The sequence below is a fragment of the Phyllobates terribilis genome, unplaced genomic scaffold, assembly GCF_046119375.1.
Source record: "Phyllobates terribilis strain yellow unplaced genomic scaffold, ASM4611937v1 Scaffold_1__5_contigs__length_1240528914, whole genome shotgun sequence".
Lineage (NCBI taxonomy): Eukaryota > Metazoa > Chordata > Amphibia > Anura > Dendrobatidae > Phyllobates > Phyllobates terribilis.
The window spans coordinates 1,203,477,449-1,203,496,038 of record NW_027362761.1 but is presented as its reverse complement, the minus strand read 5'-3'; the positions used below and the strand labels follow the sequence as shown (position 1 = coordinate 1,203,496,038).

Below are 18,590 nucleotides of genomic sequence, written 5' to 3'. Positions count from 1 at the left end.
ACCTTATTGTTGCAAAACATAATGACGGCAATGTTTACAAAAACATTTTTAAATTACTGAAGATACAAGTGACCATAATCTGAAAGTGGGAAAATAATTTCACCAAAACCGCCCATCACCAAGTTCTCCCCTCAATATTTCTGACAGAGGAATAAAAATAATTAATAGAAGAGTTGCTCAAGAGCCAAGGACCTCTCATGGAGAGTTACTGGTCAGATGAGACCAAAATTGAACTCTTTGGATGCCATAATACACACAATGTTTGATGGCCAAAAGGCACTGCTTATCACCCCCAAAAACACAATATCAACAGTAAAGTTTAAAGGTGGGAACATTATGGTGTGGGCAGTTTTTCAGCACTAGAAAGCGTCATATAATTGAAGGATGACTGGCAAATGTTCTAAGACATTCTTGAAAAAATCTGCTGCCATCAGCAAGACAATGGTCCCAAATACACAGGCCAGGAATTTGTCAAATGATTTCAGAGATGGAAAGTAAAGCTGCTAGAATTGCCCAGCCAATCATCTGACCTGAGTCCAATAGAAAATTTATGGAGGAACTAAAGCTCAGAGTTCATAGAAGGAGTCCACAGGGATCTTCTGGATTTGAAAAGTGTTTGCATGGAACAATGGGCCAAAATTACAGCTGAATGTAAAATTTGTATCATTTTTACACAACTCTTGCAACCTTCCCAAAGTTTAGTGGTGTAAACGTTTTGATGAATCGGGGTCTAAATATCTTACATTTTTTAGGTGTATAGCAAATTGTGCAAATCTTATATTCGTAATTGCAGTATGCTGAGGCATTTTTTACATATATTTTAGACACCTGCAATATTGCATTTATGCACCTGTCTATTAATTTAATACTTACCTTGTGCAGGCCTTTTTATTATTTTATTTTTTGTAGCACACAATGAGAGATTGGCCAAGCAAATGAAGAACAAACTTTAGCACTGTCAGTAGTGAAACCTTTGAGAAGTATACTTTAACAGTAACCCCTGTTACTGATGAGTTAACATCTTTTCGAGAGCATTTGGAGTCATTTGCACTACTTCTTATTCAATTATCATAGACTTAATTTTTTGTGCTGAATAGTGAAAATCATATTCATATTTTTTATGGTAATTTGCTAATCTCTAATCACAAGACAAATAATTTCAGACAAATCAACTTAAATCTACATAATATTGCTGCCGAAACAAGATTTTTTAGGACATTTTATTTTCTTTTTTTCAATTTTTAGGTTAGTTACGGGGCAAGAGACTTTGTACTTAATGATAGAAGATTGTATCCACACTTCTTCCGAACAGTCCAGGATAACGAGATTCAATATGTGGCTTTAGTGAAGTTGTTGTTGTACTTTAATTGGAACATGGTTTGTATTTTTGTCACAAATGATGGCATTGGAGAACGGGAGCTTCGTTTTCTTAGCAAAGAGCTGACAAAATCTGGAATATGTATTGAAGAAATAATTTTTCTCACATATATAGAAAGCTTACGCTCATCTGTGATAAAGAATTTAAAAGCAGAAGTTATTCTACTTTGTGGCACAAGTAGCGGCCAGGTTCAAACTATTCTAGCTCATGCAGCAGAAATTATCAAAAACAAAACTTTTATCTTTTCAACATCTTGGTCACAAGACTCCATTTATTTGTATGGACATTGGATTAATTGTAGCCTTGTATTTAGTCCTTTTAAGTACAGTTTCAATGGGTTACAGGAAATGGTTTTAAGCTTTCATCCATCCACACGACCGCATGATCCAATTCTAGAAGATCTTTGGATAACTTCATTGCATTGTGTTTCAAGGAATGATCTGAAGAATGATCTTTTACAGTATACTATTTCTTATCCCCTTCATAATTGCTCTGGTGATGAACGTTTTAGAAATCACAGCAATTATTTTATGGATGGAGTGCCATACAGGGTGTACACAGCTGTACTGATGATGGCTCAAGCACTGGATGACATGTATAAATCCTTACAAATGAGCGGAATAAAGAAGGAAGAAAATGATCTTAAAATTTATAGAAAAAAGGTAAGAAAACAATTGTTCATAAGAAACTGAAAATTTGACAAAAATTGTATAAATGAGAAAATTCTTAACATCTTGATGAATATTTAAGGGCAAATCACTTGAAATTATCAGGAAATATGATCTGCAACAAAGTCTATGTTGTCATTTATATTTTTTGCATAGTTCCTGTGAAACTTACTAAGTGAAAGGGTTTTTATGCAATGTCAAATGTCTCTTTGTTGTTATCTTATTTAAATTTGTATAGGACCGTTTGTTATTGTTACATTGCTAAACTGTATTTCCATTAAATGGGTATTAAATTACTTGAATTATTCTTGTTAGAATGAAAATAAACAAGGCTGCAATTGTCTTGCATTTTTTTACAATCTTCTGATATTCTCCTGTTGTGAGAGCTTTTATCTTGCATAGTGTACAGCTTGTTTTCAAGCACAGTACAGTAGCTCAGAAGCTAAAGTAGAGGTAACTTGTAAGATTTCAGCCACTTCTTTCCAGGCAATTGATTTCTATTCATCGGTTAGCTGTTTACCTCGCTCCATCCAACTCTCAGCTCCATCTAGTCACGGCTTCATTTTTCCTGAGCTGTATGCTTGCTAAATTGCACTGTTTGTCAGTATAAAAATATAGTAATAAGTAGCCTCAGAATAAGCATTGGCAGACCACTAATGCATAGTAGCAGTACGAAACTTTTGGATCAGACCAGTTTACTCAAGGAGGAGCACCTGACTCCCATGTAACCAGAAATTAAGGAAACTGCAGAGCTGTGTTTGGCTAAAGAGATAATTTGAGAATATCTCTTTCAGGTTGACCTTTTTCATCCATTTTCACTTTAAACATTTCATCTTTGTTTGTAGCATAATCCTTTTTTTATTCAAAACAACGACAAAAGTGTTAGTTTAAGCAAATGTCCTAAATTATTTTTTTCCTGTTTTGTCACAAAATTCAAATCCTCTTGAAACTGTGATATCTCTTTAAATAAATGTAATCCCCTAGGAGTTCAAATACTCTCCTTTTAAAAATGGAGTAAGTGCACAGACAAAATAATTTAAATTCCTTTTCTATTATAGACATGATCTTATTTATATTATTTTCTAAGGTTTTTCTAATAGCTTTGCCCTAATGCATTGAATTCTCTGGCATTGACACTTACTATTAGTGATGAGCAAGCACTAAAATGCTCAGGTGCTCGTTGCTCGGTTCGAGCACATTGGAATACTCGGGTGTTCGACCCGAGCAATGAGCCCAATGTAAGTCTATGGGAAAATAGAGCATTTTTCAGGTGCCCCCCCCCCACCACCGGTCTGCAGAGGGCCTTAAAATTGCCCAAATCGATGGGAACAGTGCTCAAATGGCATGTGAACAGCATGGGGAAGACCCCAGGAAGCATTTCTGACTCCCAGGTCACTGCTGTCAACAATGTTGTCAGAGGTATTACGCTACTATTACGGACTCACAATAAAAAATATATAACAAAACCAAAATGTATTTTCATGGGAAATATGTTCAGAAACATCCTTTCCAGGGTAATGACTTGTATATAAGGCAAAATAAATAACCAACAACAAAAATACTCCTCCACACCTTGGCTATGTTCAGTGCTGCAGTGCTCCTAGCCTGTGACTGATGTGACTGACATTTCAAAGATGGAGGCTGAAGAGGAGGAGGAGGAGGCTGAGGAGGATGATGTGCAGGAGCTGTAGACTGTGGGTGGAACCCTGATTGACCTAGAGCCCGCAACCATCGGCGTCGGGATGAAGTGTTCCATCCCAAGGTCCGACTGGGTCCCTGCTTCCACTACGTTAACCCAGTGTACCGTCAGCGAGATGTACCATCCATGCCACAAGCACTTGTCCACGAGTCCATGGTTAGGTGGACTTTCCCGGTAACTGCATTGCTGAGGGCATGGCTAATGTTATGGGACACGTGCTTATGTAATGCAGGGACGGCACACCAGGAGACATAGTGGCAGCTGGGGATCGAGTACCGAGGGATGGCCGCCGCCATCAGGTTGTGGAATGCTTCAGTCTCCACGGGCCTAAAAGTCAACATTTTGAGCCCAAGCAGTCTTGAAATGTGAGAATTTACTATTGTGGCCTGTGGGGCGTTGACTGCATATTTGCGCTTGCGTTCCAAGGACTGTGGTATGGACAACTACTCTCTGCACTGGAACAAGGACGTGGATGTGCTTCCTGATGCTGCTACATGAGAGTGAGCAATGACAGGTGCAGGGCAGGAGGCATCTTCGCATGCACCACGGACAGGGGATGGGCTTGCATGCACTACAGTGGAAGAAGCTGTGGTGCCACCAGCAGACACAGTTCCTGGACCATGGGGTTCGGCCCACAAAGTTGGGTGCTTTGCTGCCATGTTCCTGATCATGCTGGTGGTGGGCAGGCTGGTATTTTTGCCATCCCTGCTGATGCTGACCTGGCAGGCAGTGCAAATGGCCTTTTTGGGGTTATTGTCAGAGTCTTTATAAAACAACCAGACTCGGGAAGACCTAACAGTTGTACTGGCAACTTCATTCGTGTTGGTGTTACGGGGAACGGTTGCCTGCCTTCTGTCTGCGGTCAGCACACTGCTTCTTCCTGCCTGTTGGGGTGCTCTGCCTCCCTCCCCCCAGTGTGCTGCTGTCTTCACTTTGCATCTCCTCCTGCCAGGTTGGGTCAGCTACTATATCATCCACCACCTCATCTTCCACTTTCGCACACTGGTCCTCCTCCTGACTTTCTGGCAATTGTGTCTCATCATCGTCCACCTCTTGTGACACTCTCTCACCGTAACCTTTGTGTGACTGTGGCTGCTCAAATATTTGGGCATTGCTACATGCGATCTCCTCTTACCCTGCTTCAAGTGGACCGGGCGAGAGGCCTGAATATATCAATGGAAAAGTGAACAGCTCTTCGGAGTTTTTGGATTAGTTGTCTCTGGGCTCTCGGCATGGTGGGAGGAAAAAGGTTCAGTGTGAGGAATATGTGATCCAGACTCATGGCTACTGAGACTTGACTGTTTGGAAGACAGGGTGGTGGTGGTGGTGGTGGCTTAGTGACTGAAAGCATTATCTGAGAGAAAAAGAGCAAAGGGTAGAGCAGGCACCAAGCATAGTAAATAATGAATAGAAATGTCACTATAATATTGAATTCTAACCTCAGGGAAGAAAATACCCTCCCAAAAATAAGTGCATATCTATCAGAAAAAAATCTAACAGAGAGGCTACATGAATCAATCAAAAAGTATGATACTAGCCATGTGGGTTCACACTGGAATACAGGGGATGTCGCCGATGCGTAACCCTACGTGTTACGCCATTAGGACCTGGCTTCCTCAGGGGTGGAAGCCAGGACCTAATGGCGTAACGCGTAGGGTTAGAATTCATTATTATAGTGACATTTCTATTCATTATTTAGAGGGCTCATCATAGTAATCTGTTCGCATTGAATCTTATATTATACTATACCTACGTCATACAGATCATCCAGAGGGCTTATTATAGCAGTTTGTTTGTACTACCAGGATCATTGGATCTCACATTATATTTGTGCCATATATTCTCTGATGTATATACAGTACAGACCAAAAGTTTGGACACACCTTCTCATTTAAAGATTTTTCTGTATTTTCATGACTATGAAAATTGTACATTCACACTGAAGGCATCAAAACTATGAATTAACACATGTGGAATTATATACTTAACAAAAAAGTGTGAAACAACTGAAAATATGTCTTATACTCTAGGTTCTTCAAAGTAGCCACCTTTTGCTTTGATGACTGCTTTGCATACTCTTGGCATTCTCTTGATGAGCTTCAAGAGGTAGTCACCGGAAGTGGTTTTCACTTCACAGGTGTGGCCTGTCAGGTTTAATAAGTGGAATTTCTTGCCTTATAAATGGGGTTGGGGCCATCAGTTGTGTTGTGCAGAAGTCTGGTGGATACACAGCTGATAGTCCTACTGAATAGACTGTTAGAATTTGTATTATGGCAAGAAAAAAGCAGCTAAGAAAAACGAGTGGCCATCATTACTTTAAGAAATGAAGGTCAGTCAGTCCGAAAAATTGGGAAAACTTTGAAAGTGTCCCCAAGTGCAGTTGCAAAAACCATCAAGCGATACAAAGAAACTGGCTCACATGAGGACTGCCCCGGGAAAGGAAGGCCAAGAGTCACCTCTGCTTCTGAGGATAAGTTTATCCGAGTCACCAGCCTCAGAAATCGCAGGTTAACAGCAGCTCAGATTAGAGACCAGGTCAATGCCACATAGAGTTCAAGCAGCAGACACATCTCTACAACAACTGTTAAAAGGAGACTTTGTGCAGCAGGCCTTCATGGTAAAATAGCTGCTAGGAAACCTCTGCTAAGGACAGGCACCAGCAGAAGTGACTTGTTTGGGATAAAGGACACAAGGAATGGACATTAAACCAGTGGAAATCTGTGCTTGGGTCTGATGAGTCCAAATTTGAGATCTTTGGTTCCAACCACCGTGTCTTTGTGCGACCCAGAAAAGGTGAACGGATGGACTCTCAATGCCTGGTTCCCACCGTGAAGCATGGAGGATAAGGTGTGATGGTGCGGGGGTGCTTTGCTGGTGGCACTGTTGGGGATTTATTCAAAATTGAAGTCATACTGAACCAGCATGGCTACAACAGCATCTTGCAGCGGCATGCTATTCCATCCTTTTTGCGTTTAGTTGGACCATCATTTATTTTTCAACAGGACAATGACCCCAAAAACACCTCCAGGTTGTGTAAGGGCTATTTGACCAAGAAGGAGAGTGATGGGGTGCTACGCCAGATGACCTGGCCTCCACAGTCACCAGACCTCAACCCAATTGAGATGGTTTGGGGTGAGCTGGACTGCAGAGTGAAGGCAAAAGGGCCAACAAGTGCTAAGCATCTCTGGGAACTGCTTCAAGATTGTTGGAAGACCATTTCCGGTGACTACCTCTTGAAGCTCATCAAGAGAATGCCAAGAGTGTGCAAAGCAATCAACAAAGCAAAAGGTGGCTACTTTGAAGAACCTAGAATATAAGACATATTTTCAGTTGTTTCACACTTTTTTGTTAAGTATATAATTCCACATGTGTCAATTCATAGTTTTGATGCCTTCAGTGTGAATGTACAATTTTCATAGTCATGAAAATACAGAAAAATCTTTAAATGAGAAGGTGTGTCCAAACTTTTGGTCTGTACTGTATCTGTATGCACATTATATTGGATTCACATGTTAGAACTCTCTAGAGGGTTATTTTTGTCCATGCGTTTTTTTGTTGTCTTATATGTTTTTTAACTGTACTTTTTAATTAAGTGGTGCTGTATGTCTTTTCTATAATAAAATTTCTACCATGTTTTCAATACACTGCCTCTATGTTTGATTATTTACTATGCTTGGTGCCTGCTCTACCCTTTGCTCTTTTTCTCTCATTTATTTCTCAGGGACTTTGGCACAGGTGCATGTCTTATCATAAGTTGGTGCTGGGTCTTATATATTTTTCATATTTGAAAGCATTATCTGCTATCCAACCAATTACCTTTTCACACTGCTCTGTGTTCAATAGTGGTGTTCTATGGTCCCCTATCAATTGGGACAGGAAGGTCGAGTGAGAAGATGTGGGTGTTTGTTGTGGCACAATTTCAGCTTTCCCACGGCCTCAGCCTCTGCATGCACCATCACCATCACCATCATGTCCAGTTCCTCGTCCCTTGCCACGTGCCTTGCCCATTTTAAATGGAGGACAATATCTTCCATGCTCACTACAAATGGCTGAATTTGGAGCGAACTTATATGTTGTCCGTGTGACAGAGAAAACACAATTTTAAATACCTGGCCTGTAGGTAACTATTGTGAACAGCAAACTGGTGTCAATAGCTTCACTGATACACTGAAACAAATTTTTAATGGAGGCCAGAAATAGCAGTATTTTCAGTGCAATTATATGTGATCTGTGTGACAGACAAACCACAGTTTCACATTGCTTGATTTTTAGCGCTGTAATATGGAAAGGACCTGGCTGTATTCTGCAGTGCCAATAAGCAAATGGCGCAGAAAAGTGGTGTTCTCTGGAATGCTTTTTAAGCAAATAATGAGGATTAAGATCCAAAAAAAAAATATTCTTGGCCTCTGAGACCTAGGTCTATGTCTAGAAATATCTAACAGCAGCAATAGCAGCAGACTAAACTGGATTGGAGCCTCTGGTGCTATATGCACTGCAGTCTGCTATATACCCTAGACTGTCTGATTCTGGAGTGACTGTGACGAGCATGGTGGCGCCAGGTCTGATACAGACCTGATAATGGTGTGCAGCCAGCCAATCACTGTAATGACACAACCAACATGTCTAAGGCATTACAGTGAGTGGCAGACAATCCCTGCATGTTCATTGGCTCTGAAAAGGGAGGGGACCCTAGCTCTGACCGAGCAACCCTGGAAATACTTGGCAAGTGCTGAGCATCTCAAGCAGTAAGATGCTCGGGCGAGCAACGAGCAGTACCGATCATGCTCGCTCATCACTTCTTACAATAATGCTCAGTTGTAGGTTATGGAAGTCATAGACTGTGACATTGCTGCTTCAGGCAGAAGAGTTTTGCTCATGGGCTATAAATTAACTGCAAAACATAAATAAATTGATGATTTTAAATTCCATTGTGCTGACTTCGCCTAATTTTTTTACATTTTAAAATTTGCGGTGAATTAATTTGCGAGAATATTAATACTGGAAAGATTGTAAACGCTTGTAAAAAATACACCTGAGGAAGAGGTGCAAGATACAGAGGTAGAACCCTGCTGACCACAAGAAATTACAGTCTTCATAAGAAATAGACTTACCCAGTGATTTTAAAGATGGAAAACAATTTTGATATACTAACTATGCTCCACTGGGAACCACTGATTTGTGATGACCTCTGTACTGACCACTACTGTAGAAGGTTTGATAATCTGCTAGATGTCATGGCTGCATGGCATTATGTTGAGGCCCAGTGTGGGAAATGAGAAAGTTTATTTTTCTGCAAACTACGAATCGCATCTCAAAGTGAATGAATTTGCATGAAATTTCAGGAATTCCAACTCAAACTTGGTCCTCCAAAAATCGATCTGCCTATCTCTAGATTTAATGTTCTACTCTGTTGCTCTTGCTGATAAAGAGACGTCCATTGAAGATGAGATGGAGGAGATGGATGAGATTTCCTGGTATTACGATTAGACTTGGTGCCAACTCTGGTAGAGTCAATGTTAAAAATTAGCAACAACATTTTAGAAATTTGAATTTTTGAACAAATAATTTTACAGTATTTCTGTGTCTATAAAAGTAGTGTGGCAAAATAGTAATTCTACTCTTCAGTCATGTCTTTGCTATTTTTGGTAAAAAAAAAGGTTGCTGTACTCTGCAGCCATTCTTTGCCAATCTTTTTTACTGTACTGCTGTGTGCAGACAAGTGATGTGGCAGTAAAGTAAATCTACTATGCTGCCATCTCTTTGCCATTTGTATGCCAAAAAAATATTTTTCTCTCCGCTGTTTCTATACGTGTACTGTGGCAAAAAAATAAATCTACTCGGTAGCTGTCTCCTTGCCAATTGTAGGCCAAACAAATACATTTATGGAATTGTTGAGTCTATACAAGCAGTGTGGCAAAAAAATATTTTCACTTTAAAAATAGAATAAAAAATACAGAAAAAACAGCACTCTTCATCTATTTAAAAAGTAATGTCCTTTATTCCATGTGGTGGGACAATCATTTGGTAAAGCTCTCATTGCTTTACCAAAGGATTGTCCCGCCACATGGACTAAAGGACATTACTTTTTAAATGAATGGTGAGTGCTGTTTTTTCTGTATTTTTCACTCCATTTTTGAGTTATTGTACGTTTCCTGCACCACCATTCTCTGACTGCGCTGATACGCCTCACATTAATAGGTGATTCTAATTACTGATCATTGGTTGGTGCCGTTTTCTCTAGAATTTTACTCTACTGCTGTGTCTATACGAGTAGTGCGGAAAAAAATAATCTACTCTGTCGCCAAAAAAACTCTTCCAAAAATGAGTAGAACATCAAATAGAGGACGTTGACCTGGCTGTGATGGTGCTGATGTAGCTGCTGCTGGAGGTGGTGATGTAGCTGCTGAAGGGAGAGGATGTGGTCATTCTGTGCCTGCTACGTGCCCAAATACAACACCTTCCTCTGGTGCAAGCATGTAACAGGACATTATGCGTCCTTTCATTGAGTCGAATACTGCTACACGAATGATGAGGCCAGAACATGTTGAGGCCGTGTTACATTGGATGGCTGACAGTGGACCAGTTTGTTCATATTATCTTCTACTCAGTCCTCTGCTGAAAGCACAGAGTGGGCACCTGAGGAACATGGTCATCCGGCTTCCATCTCACATCTCTGAAAATCAGCCTATTAGTCTGAGTTCCAAGTTATGCAGCAGTCTCATCTGCTTTTTTGATGACTCTGCTGGCTGTTCCGTGGCTCATCCACCTGGCCCTGCCCCTGAAATGGAAGAGACTGAGTGCACTGATGCCCAACCCCTTTTTAGGTTGGAGGATGAGTATGTGGGAGTGCTAGTGCACATGGTCAGTGGACCACCACAGCTGATTTCAGAGGATGATGAAACACAGTTACCAGCTGCAGCATCTTTCTGCAGTGTGCAGACGGGCAAGGAGGGCAGGGATGAGGAGTGGGTTGATGATGATTTGGGAGTTGATGAGGTCCCCACATTGAGCGAATGCCATCCTAGTGACATGCACATATCAGAGGAAGAGGAGGTGGCCATGCTGCTCCAGCACCACAGCAAAATAGGGAGCAGGTGAAGGGCACATTGGTCAGCCCCTAGCCAGTACGTCTGCTGCTACTGCCCACCATGTCGCTGAAATCTGCACACCAAAGTCATCAAAAAAGAGCACCCTGGTGTGGCATTTCTTCAGGGAATATGCTTTTGACAAGTGATGGGTGGTTTCCATGCTGTACCATCAGAGCCTGAAGTGAGGCATAAATCTTCTGAACCTGAGCACAATCTGCATGACAAGGCTTCTTAAATCAAAAGGTGTGGCGTACACACCGTAAAAAGCATGATATATCTAAGCCTTCTTCTGCTCTGGTCTCGGCCTCTTCCTCCCGCTCATTATCAACAGGGCAAACTTCCTTCCCGCAAAGAGAGGATGTGACAGCACCTCCACATCGCCAGTGTCAACAAGCATCTCCACACTGTCCCATAGAATCATTCCATCACCCAATCCCTCGACTTTAACTTCTGGGTCTCCAAACTGGACACATGGCATGAGCTTGCCCCTTAAGCCTTTGGGGTGCTAGCCTGCCCTGCCGCAAATGTAGTGTTGGAATGTGTTTTTAGCATGGAAGTAGATTTGATCACAGACAGGCTCATCCACCTGTCTGCATTCAACAGTTGGAAGCTAATATTCCTTAAAATAAACCAGGCGTGGATCTCACAGGACTTGTCCATAACTTTGGATGACTGAGTAACTATAGCAGCTGCATCCAGCCAGCCTTCATCTCTATTTGCCATTCATTTCATTTGGGTGCCCCTTCCCCAAATTAAAAAGTAAAAAATTATGATGATTACCTCCTACTCCGCCTCTTCCACTTACACCGCCACATCCTCATCCTCCACCTCCTCTTCCAGTTGGACCTCTGCCCCTGTAGTAGCTTGTTAGTTTATATTGGATTCAATCTATGTTGTTTTAAATCAGTTCCAAATAAAAAAAATACAAAAGCACTGAAAAAATACAACAAATACAAAAAAAACTGTGTTGGATTATTCCTCTTTTGACTCTTCCACCAGTACCCCCACATCCACCTCTTTCTCCACTTGGACCTGTGCCTCCTGGTTCTAGATTGCTAGTTTTAGTTTTGTTAATTCAGGTGCCTCCTGGTTCTTCAATCTATACCATCTCTTTGTTCTAGATTGCTAAATGTAATTTTGTTAACTCTAGGTTGTTTTAGGTCAGTTCCATAAAAAAATAAAAAGACACTAAAAAAAAAATAAAATGCAAAAACTACAATAAATACCAAAAAACAGTGTTGGAAAACTTCTCCCTTGCCTCTTTCATCTATAACGTCACATCCACCTCTTCCTCCTCTTGGACATGTGCCTCCTGGTTCTAGATTGCTAGTTTAGTTTTGTTAATTCCAGGTTGTTTTAAGTTAGTTCCATAAAAATACACTGAAAAGAAAAAAAAATACAAAAAAACTTGGATTACTCCTCCCTTTGCCTCTTCCACCTATACAGCCAAGTCCACCTCTACCTCCACATAGACCTACGACACCTGGTTACAAATTGTTAGTTTTAGTTTTGGTACTTCTAGGTTGTTTTCAGTCAGTTCTATAAAAAAACTAAACAAAAAAATACTGAAAAAAATACAAAACATGCAAAAAAAAACAGTGTTGGATTACTCCTCCCTTGCCTCTTCTACCTATTCCACCATGTCTACCTCCACTTCCTCCTCCACTTGGACCTCCACCTCCTGTCTCAAGATTATTATTTTTTATTTTTTTTCTATGTTATTTTAAGTCATTTACCTATCCAAAATTGTTTTCAGGGCACTTGACCTGTTCTTACTCCCATTTAGCTTACTTTTTCAGCCCCCTAGCCCTTACTATGACCATTTTACAGCCATTTTAAAGCACTGAAGTTTGGGCCCCCATTGACTTGTATTCGGGTTGGGGTCAAATTTTGCATACTGAACCATACTTTTTTACTCTAGTTCAGCCGAATCTGATGAACCCAAATATCCTCGAATCTGCTCATCCCTACTCACCACTCATGTCAGTCATGTCATGAAGTTCTCAAAAATTATACACAGGTAAATTAAACAGAGGTGGACTCAATGTACTAAATAAATGACGTATAGAAGCAATTGGTTGCTTAGGGTTTTATTTAGGTATATCAGACTTTAGGGGGATAAATAGAAATGCACATCCCAAATCTCAGATATATATTATTAAAATATTTAGAAAACCCTGTATCATTTCCTTTCCACTTCACAAATACTTCCTACTTAGTGTTGCTATATTACATAAAATATCAAGAAAATACATTTAAGTTTGTGGATGTAACATGAAGAAATATGGAAAATTTCACAGGGTATAAATACTTTTCTAGGACACTGAATACCCTGTGGTAACAAAGAACCTAGAAAAAGGATATCACTTTATATAAATAAAGTTGTAAAAGGCATGATAAAAATACATAAAGAAAGCTTTTAGGGAATTAATGCTAGAAAGTAGTGAAGATGCATCAAAAAATTACTTAGAAAATAATAAATTGTGTAAAAGAAAAATAAGGCACCAAAGATTGAGAAAGCTCATTGCCAAAGAAAGAAGAAGTAATCAAAAATGTTCTTCAACTGCATAAACAATAAGAAATTCAAAAATTAGAGTGCTGGCCCACTCAAAAATAATCTGTATGAAGTAATTGAAGAGGGTGATGGAAAGGCCAATCTACAATATGCTTTCTCCTCTACAGTACTTACAAATGAAAATCCCAAGACAGATGACATAATCAGGGACACCATAAATACTCCACTAAATGTCACCTGCTTAACCCAGAAGGATTTACAATGCCACCTCAAAAACACTAAATTATACAAATTAAAAGGCCTTGATGGCATGCATTCCCGAATACTTCATTAATTGAGTTAGACCATTATTTCTAAAGTTCATGGATTTCACAATCAAAGGGTCTGTAGCACAGGCTTGCTCATAGCAAATATGAAACCAATTTTACAAACCGGTACAAAATTTAACCTGGAAATTATAGGCCTGCAAATTTCATCTCAACTGTGGGCAACATCTTTGAGGGTGTTCTAAGGGATAATAACCTGGAGTATCTCACTAAGAATAACCTCAAATCAACAATCTCAATAATCTCAATATCAACATGACTTTGTGAGGGATTAGTCCAGTCAAACTAATTTGATCAGCTTATATGAGGAGGTAAGTTCTAGATTGGACCAGGATAATGGTGAGGATATGTCTGGACTTTTCAAAGCTTTTGATATTGTGCGACATAAAAAGTTGGTAAATAAAATGAGAGCAACAGAACTGGGGGAAAATATGTAAAATTTGTTTAACAACTAGTTCAGTGATAGGAAACAGAGGGTATTTATGAGTGGAACACACTCAGATTTGTGACCCAATTAATAGTTGGTTATCGCAAAAGTCAGTATTGGACCCTCTTCTTTATACCATATTTATTAATGACCTTGTAGAGGGCATACAATGTAGAATTTCAATATTTCCAGATGAGACTAAACTACAAAGTAAACAGCACAGAGGAAGATAATTTAATATTACAGAGAGATTTATGTTAGCTAAAAGCTTGTGCTAAGAAATGACATTTGAAGTTTCATGTAGATAAATATAAGGTCATGCATTTGAACTGAAGAAATAAAATGTACAGTTATGTAGTAAATGATGAGACACTGGGTAAAACTGTCACTGAAAAGACTTGGCATGTGAGTTGACAGCAAACTCATCTTTATTGACCAGAACCATGCAACTGCTGATAATCACGTCAAACACGTGTACAATTTTGGGCTCCAGGCAGGGACAGACTGGGACTGAAATTCAGTCCAGGCATGTAAAAGCAGACAGGCCCATGCTGTCCCTGCCCCCGCGCCTCAGATGGAGATATCAATTACTTATTTTACCCTCACTGAAGGAAATCAAGATTTTCACTATGTCTAGTAATACCGCTATATAAAACTGAATAATATTAACAATATTGCAATATAACAGACAAATACCTACTAACCATAACCAAATTTTACCCGTATATACAGTACTGATAAGACCACCACACTGATTTTTAAAGGGGTTGTCCAGGATTGGTTTTAAAGTCTATGTGACTTCAGACTTCTGAATCCTCACAGCACGCACTGTCAGGATTCTCCGGTGCCTGCGTTGGGAGAGGCCATCATGTGACCACAAGTATGGGATTTCCACACCTCCGGCCACATTCCAACTAAACTTACTCTGCTTTGCTAAATTCACTTGTATTGAGAGAGGCCGTGCACTTCTTGTCAGCACGTGATCGCATGAATTCAAATCATACTTGTGGTCACATGACCGGCCGCTCCCAACACCGGAGAATCCTCTGAGCACGCGATGCACACACTATGAGGATTCAGAAATCTGCAGTCATACAGAGTCACTGCAGACTTTAACATTAAACCTGGACAACCTCTTTAATTAAAACCACTGTTATAGGACTGATATCACGGCCATACAGTGACCATATAATGGTAATATCAGGTCTACACCAGTGCTCTACAGACCATATATGTGTGTACTGTGCAGATTCTCACCAGTGCTGTTCTCGCTGGTTGTTGTCATTCGTTTTCCCTCTTCTTTTTAATTCGGCCCAGACCGCCATGACCTCTTCTTCTGATCATAATTCGTCCTTGTAAAATATAACAGAGGCATCTTTACTTTACTGCTTTTCCAAGTCCCTCCTCTCATTCTACCACCTCTACACAAACCACCACTTGTGCTGTCTTATAATAATTCCCCTGTGACCCCTTATAATAGTGACCATGCACCTAGTTATAATAATACAAACAGCCCCTGTGCTTTCTTATAATAATAATAATAATAATAATAATAATGCCTCCTTGCTTCACCATATTGACAACGACCCTCCATTGGGCCTCCCAAGGGGACTACATAGAAAAAACAGGTCCATAGAAAAAGTTCTATCAAGTCAAAGAATGGCATATCTCCCAACTTTCTAAGAAACAGAGGATATGCATTGCAGCACTTACATTTATTTTCCCCCTACTAAAGCCCCTAAGTGGTCTCACCCACTATGATACCCCTTTCGTGACACTCATAGTGTATTATGCCCCACATGGTATGATGACCCCACAAACCCTATACAAAGTATGATACAGCACAGCACCCACATATTAAGATGGTCACCACAGCCCCCCATACATTATGGTATTCAGCACAGCCCCTAATATACAGTATGAGGTGCACAACAGACCCCTATATAAAGCATGATGCCCCTCAAAACCATCCCATTAAATTTGATGTCCCTCTTAATCACCCCATACAGTATGAAGGTAACCACAGCCCACCATATAGTATAATGTGCCTCATAGACCTCCGCACAGTATAATGTCTACCACAGTCCCTACACAAGATGAATATCCCCCACAGACCCACAGACCCCTATAAAATAGTATGATGGTTGCCGCAAACAGCCCCCCATATATTATGATGGTCCCCCACAAACAGCCCCTATATAGTATGATGGTCCCCTACAAACAGCCCCCATATAGTATGATGGTCCCCCACAAACAGCTCCCATATAGCAGGATGGTCCCCCACAAACAGCCTCCATGTAGCATGATGGTCCCCCACAAACAGCCCCTATATAGCAGGATGATCCCCCACAAACAGCTCTCCTTATAGCAGGATGATCCCCCACAAACAGCCCTTGTAAAGCATGATGGTCCCCCACAAACAGCCCACAAATAGCAGGATGATCCCCCACAAACAGCCCCATATTGTATTATGGTCCCCCACAAACAGCCCTCATGTAGCAGGATGATCCCTCACAACGAGCCCCTATATAGCAGGATAATCCCCCACAAACAGCCTCCATATAGCAAGATAATCTCCCACAAACAGCCCGCATATAGTATGATGGTTCCACACAAACAGCCCCCATGTATTATGATGGTCTCCCACAAACAGCCCCCATATAGCAGAATCATCCCCCACAAACAGCCCCTATATAGTATTATGGTTCCCCACAGCACTCACCTGTCTCCTCATCCTCCTCAGCGTCCATCACTTCTTCTGTCCCGTCACTCAGTGGACGCTGGCGGGGCTCCAGTATATAAGAAGGACATATCTAAGCTAGAGTGGTTGCATAAAAAGCAACCAAGGTTATTAAGGGAATGGGTGAACTGCAATTTCATAACAGGCTATCAAATATGGGGTTATTCAGTTTGGAAAACCAAAGACATAGGCATGATCTTATTACAATATACAAATATATAAAGGGACACTACAATGATTTTTCTAATGATCTCTTTACACATAGGCCTGCAACAGTGACAAGGAGGCATACTCTACAAAGAGGAAAGAAGGTTTATTCATAATCACAGAAAGCAAATCTTTACTGTAAGAGCAGTCAAATTATGGAATTCTCTGACACTAGATATATATGTAATGGTTGATTAACAAAAATGTTCAAGGATAGGGTGCTGGATGCTTTGCTTGAAAAATATCATATTACAGGTTATGTCTAATATATATTCTGCCATGGGACATTGATCCAGGCATATAGTCTGCTTGCTGTGTGTGAAGCCGTAAAGGATTTTTTATTCATTAATAATTCAACATATTAGGTTGTAGGTTGAAATTAATGAACTTATATTTACCTTCAGAATTAAAAGATATAAAGCTACGAAATGTTCTGCTTCCATCCCAGTCCTACAATTGTCTCCTCTCCTTTCTTCAATTCCTTTGGAGCCAATGCATTGCTTTAAAACTTCTAGTCTTGAAGTAAAACAGACTTCTGGATTTTTAATCAATATATTATAATATATGACTATAGTTTTTATTTTTACTTTATAGAACTTGTATTAAAACATTGTTAAATAATTGTCGTATTTATGTTGTAGTTGAGACATTACATGAAGCTTTTATGTATCATTGATTCAAAAACAGAGAAAGTATGTTTTAATGATAAAGGTCAAATACCCGAGACATTAGAGATTCTTAATTTTATAACTGAAGAACATCATAATACTACAGAAATAGACAAACTAAAAGGACTCACAGCAAATGTTGGTACATTTAATGAATCACTTCCACCAGATCAGCAACTGAATATCTTATCTTTAGATATAATTTGGATTAATGATAAGGTAAGTCACATAGATATTAAACAACTTGTCTCAATATCAAAACACCTAGTTATAAATTGCTACAGGCAAAATATATATTTGTACCGTGTTAGATACAAAAATACCGTAGATGTACCGTATGTACCGTATGTACCGTATGTACCGTAGATACAAAAATATTACAATTTTAGAGTCCTCAGTGGTTGATGGCATTTAATGGCTAATTGAAAAGGTAGTAAGAAATAGCTAGCTTTTGAGACTACTCAGGTCTCTTCATCAGGCTCAGTAAGACACAAAATCTGAAGAGTCACATATTTATACACAATAAGACATAGAATATTACAGTAAATAAGACAAGTCACGTGAAGCAGAGCCATCAATATGGGAAGGAGAGAAAACAGTTGTGATAGTAAATATTGGAGCAGTTAATAGATAAGGAGTGTGAAAGTTTTGTTGTCCTATGATTGATGTCTGGTCCAGGATTGTGATGCCCCCAAATGGTCTGAAGAGCACTTTCCTTATTTGATGTAAAAATACATAAATCCATGCGACACATTCATTCCTGCAGCTCTGAAAGGTCATTATAAGCTTGTACTCCCAGACTCTTCTGTCTCTCTGTTATCTTTCAGTGCTAGCAATTTCAAGTCTACTGGCATCCAGTAGACTGGCATAGCAA

At 39.9% G+C, this 18,590-nt stretch overlaps 1 protein-coding gene across 1 annotated transcript in view; it reads left to right on the top strand.

The window, feature by feature from the left end:
* The window catches only part of LOC141220709 (vomeronasal type-2 receptor 26-like), a 170,805-nt gene that overhangs the window by 66,679 nt on the left and 85,536 nt on the right, over window positions 1–18,590 (top strand). Inside the window, exons 6-9 of the mRNA XM_073666402.1 lie at window positions 1,246–2,040; window positions 17,107–17,186; window positions 17,453–17,570; window positions 17,690–17,935. Of these exons, the coding sequence (XP_073522503.1) occupies window positions 1,246–2,040; window positions 17,107–17,186; window positions 17,453–17,570; window positions 17,690–17,935 (1,239 nt within the window). The remainder of the gene's footprint in view (window positions 1–1,245; window positions 2,041–17,106; window positions 17,187–17,452; window positions 17,571–17,689; window positions 17,936–18,590) is intronic.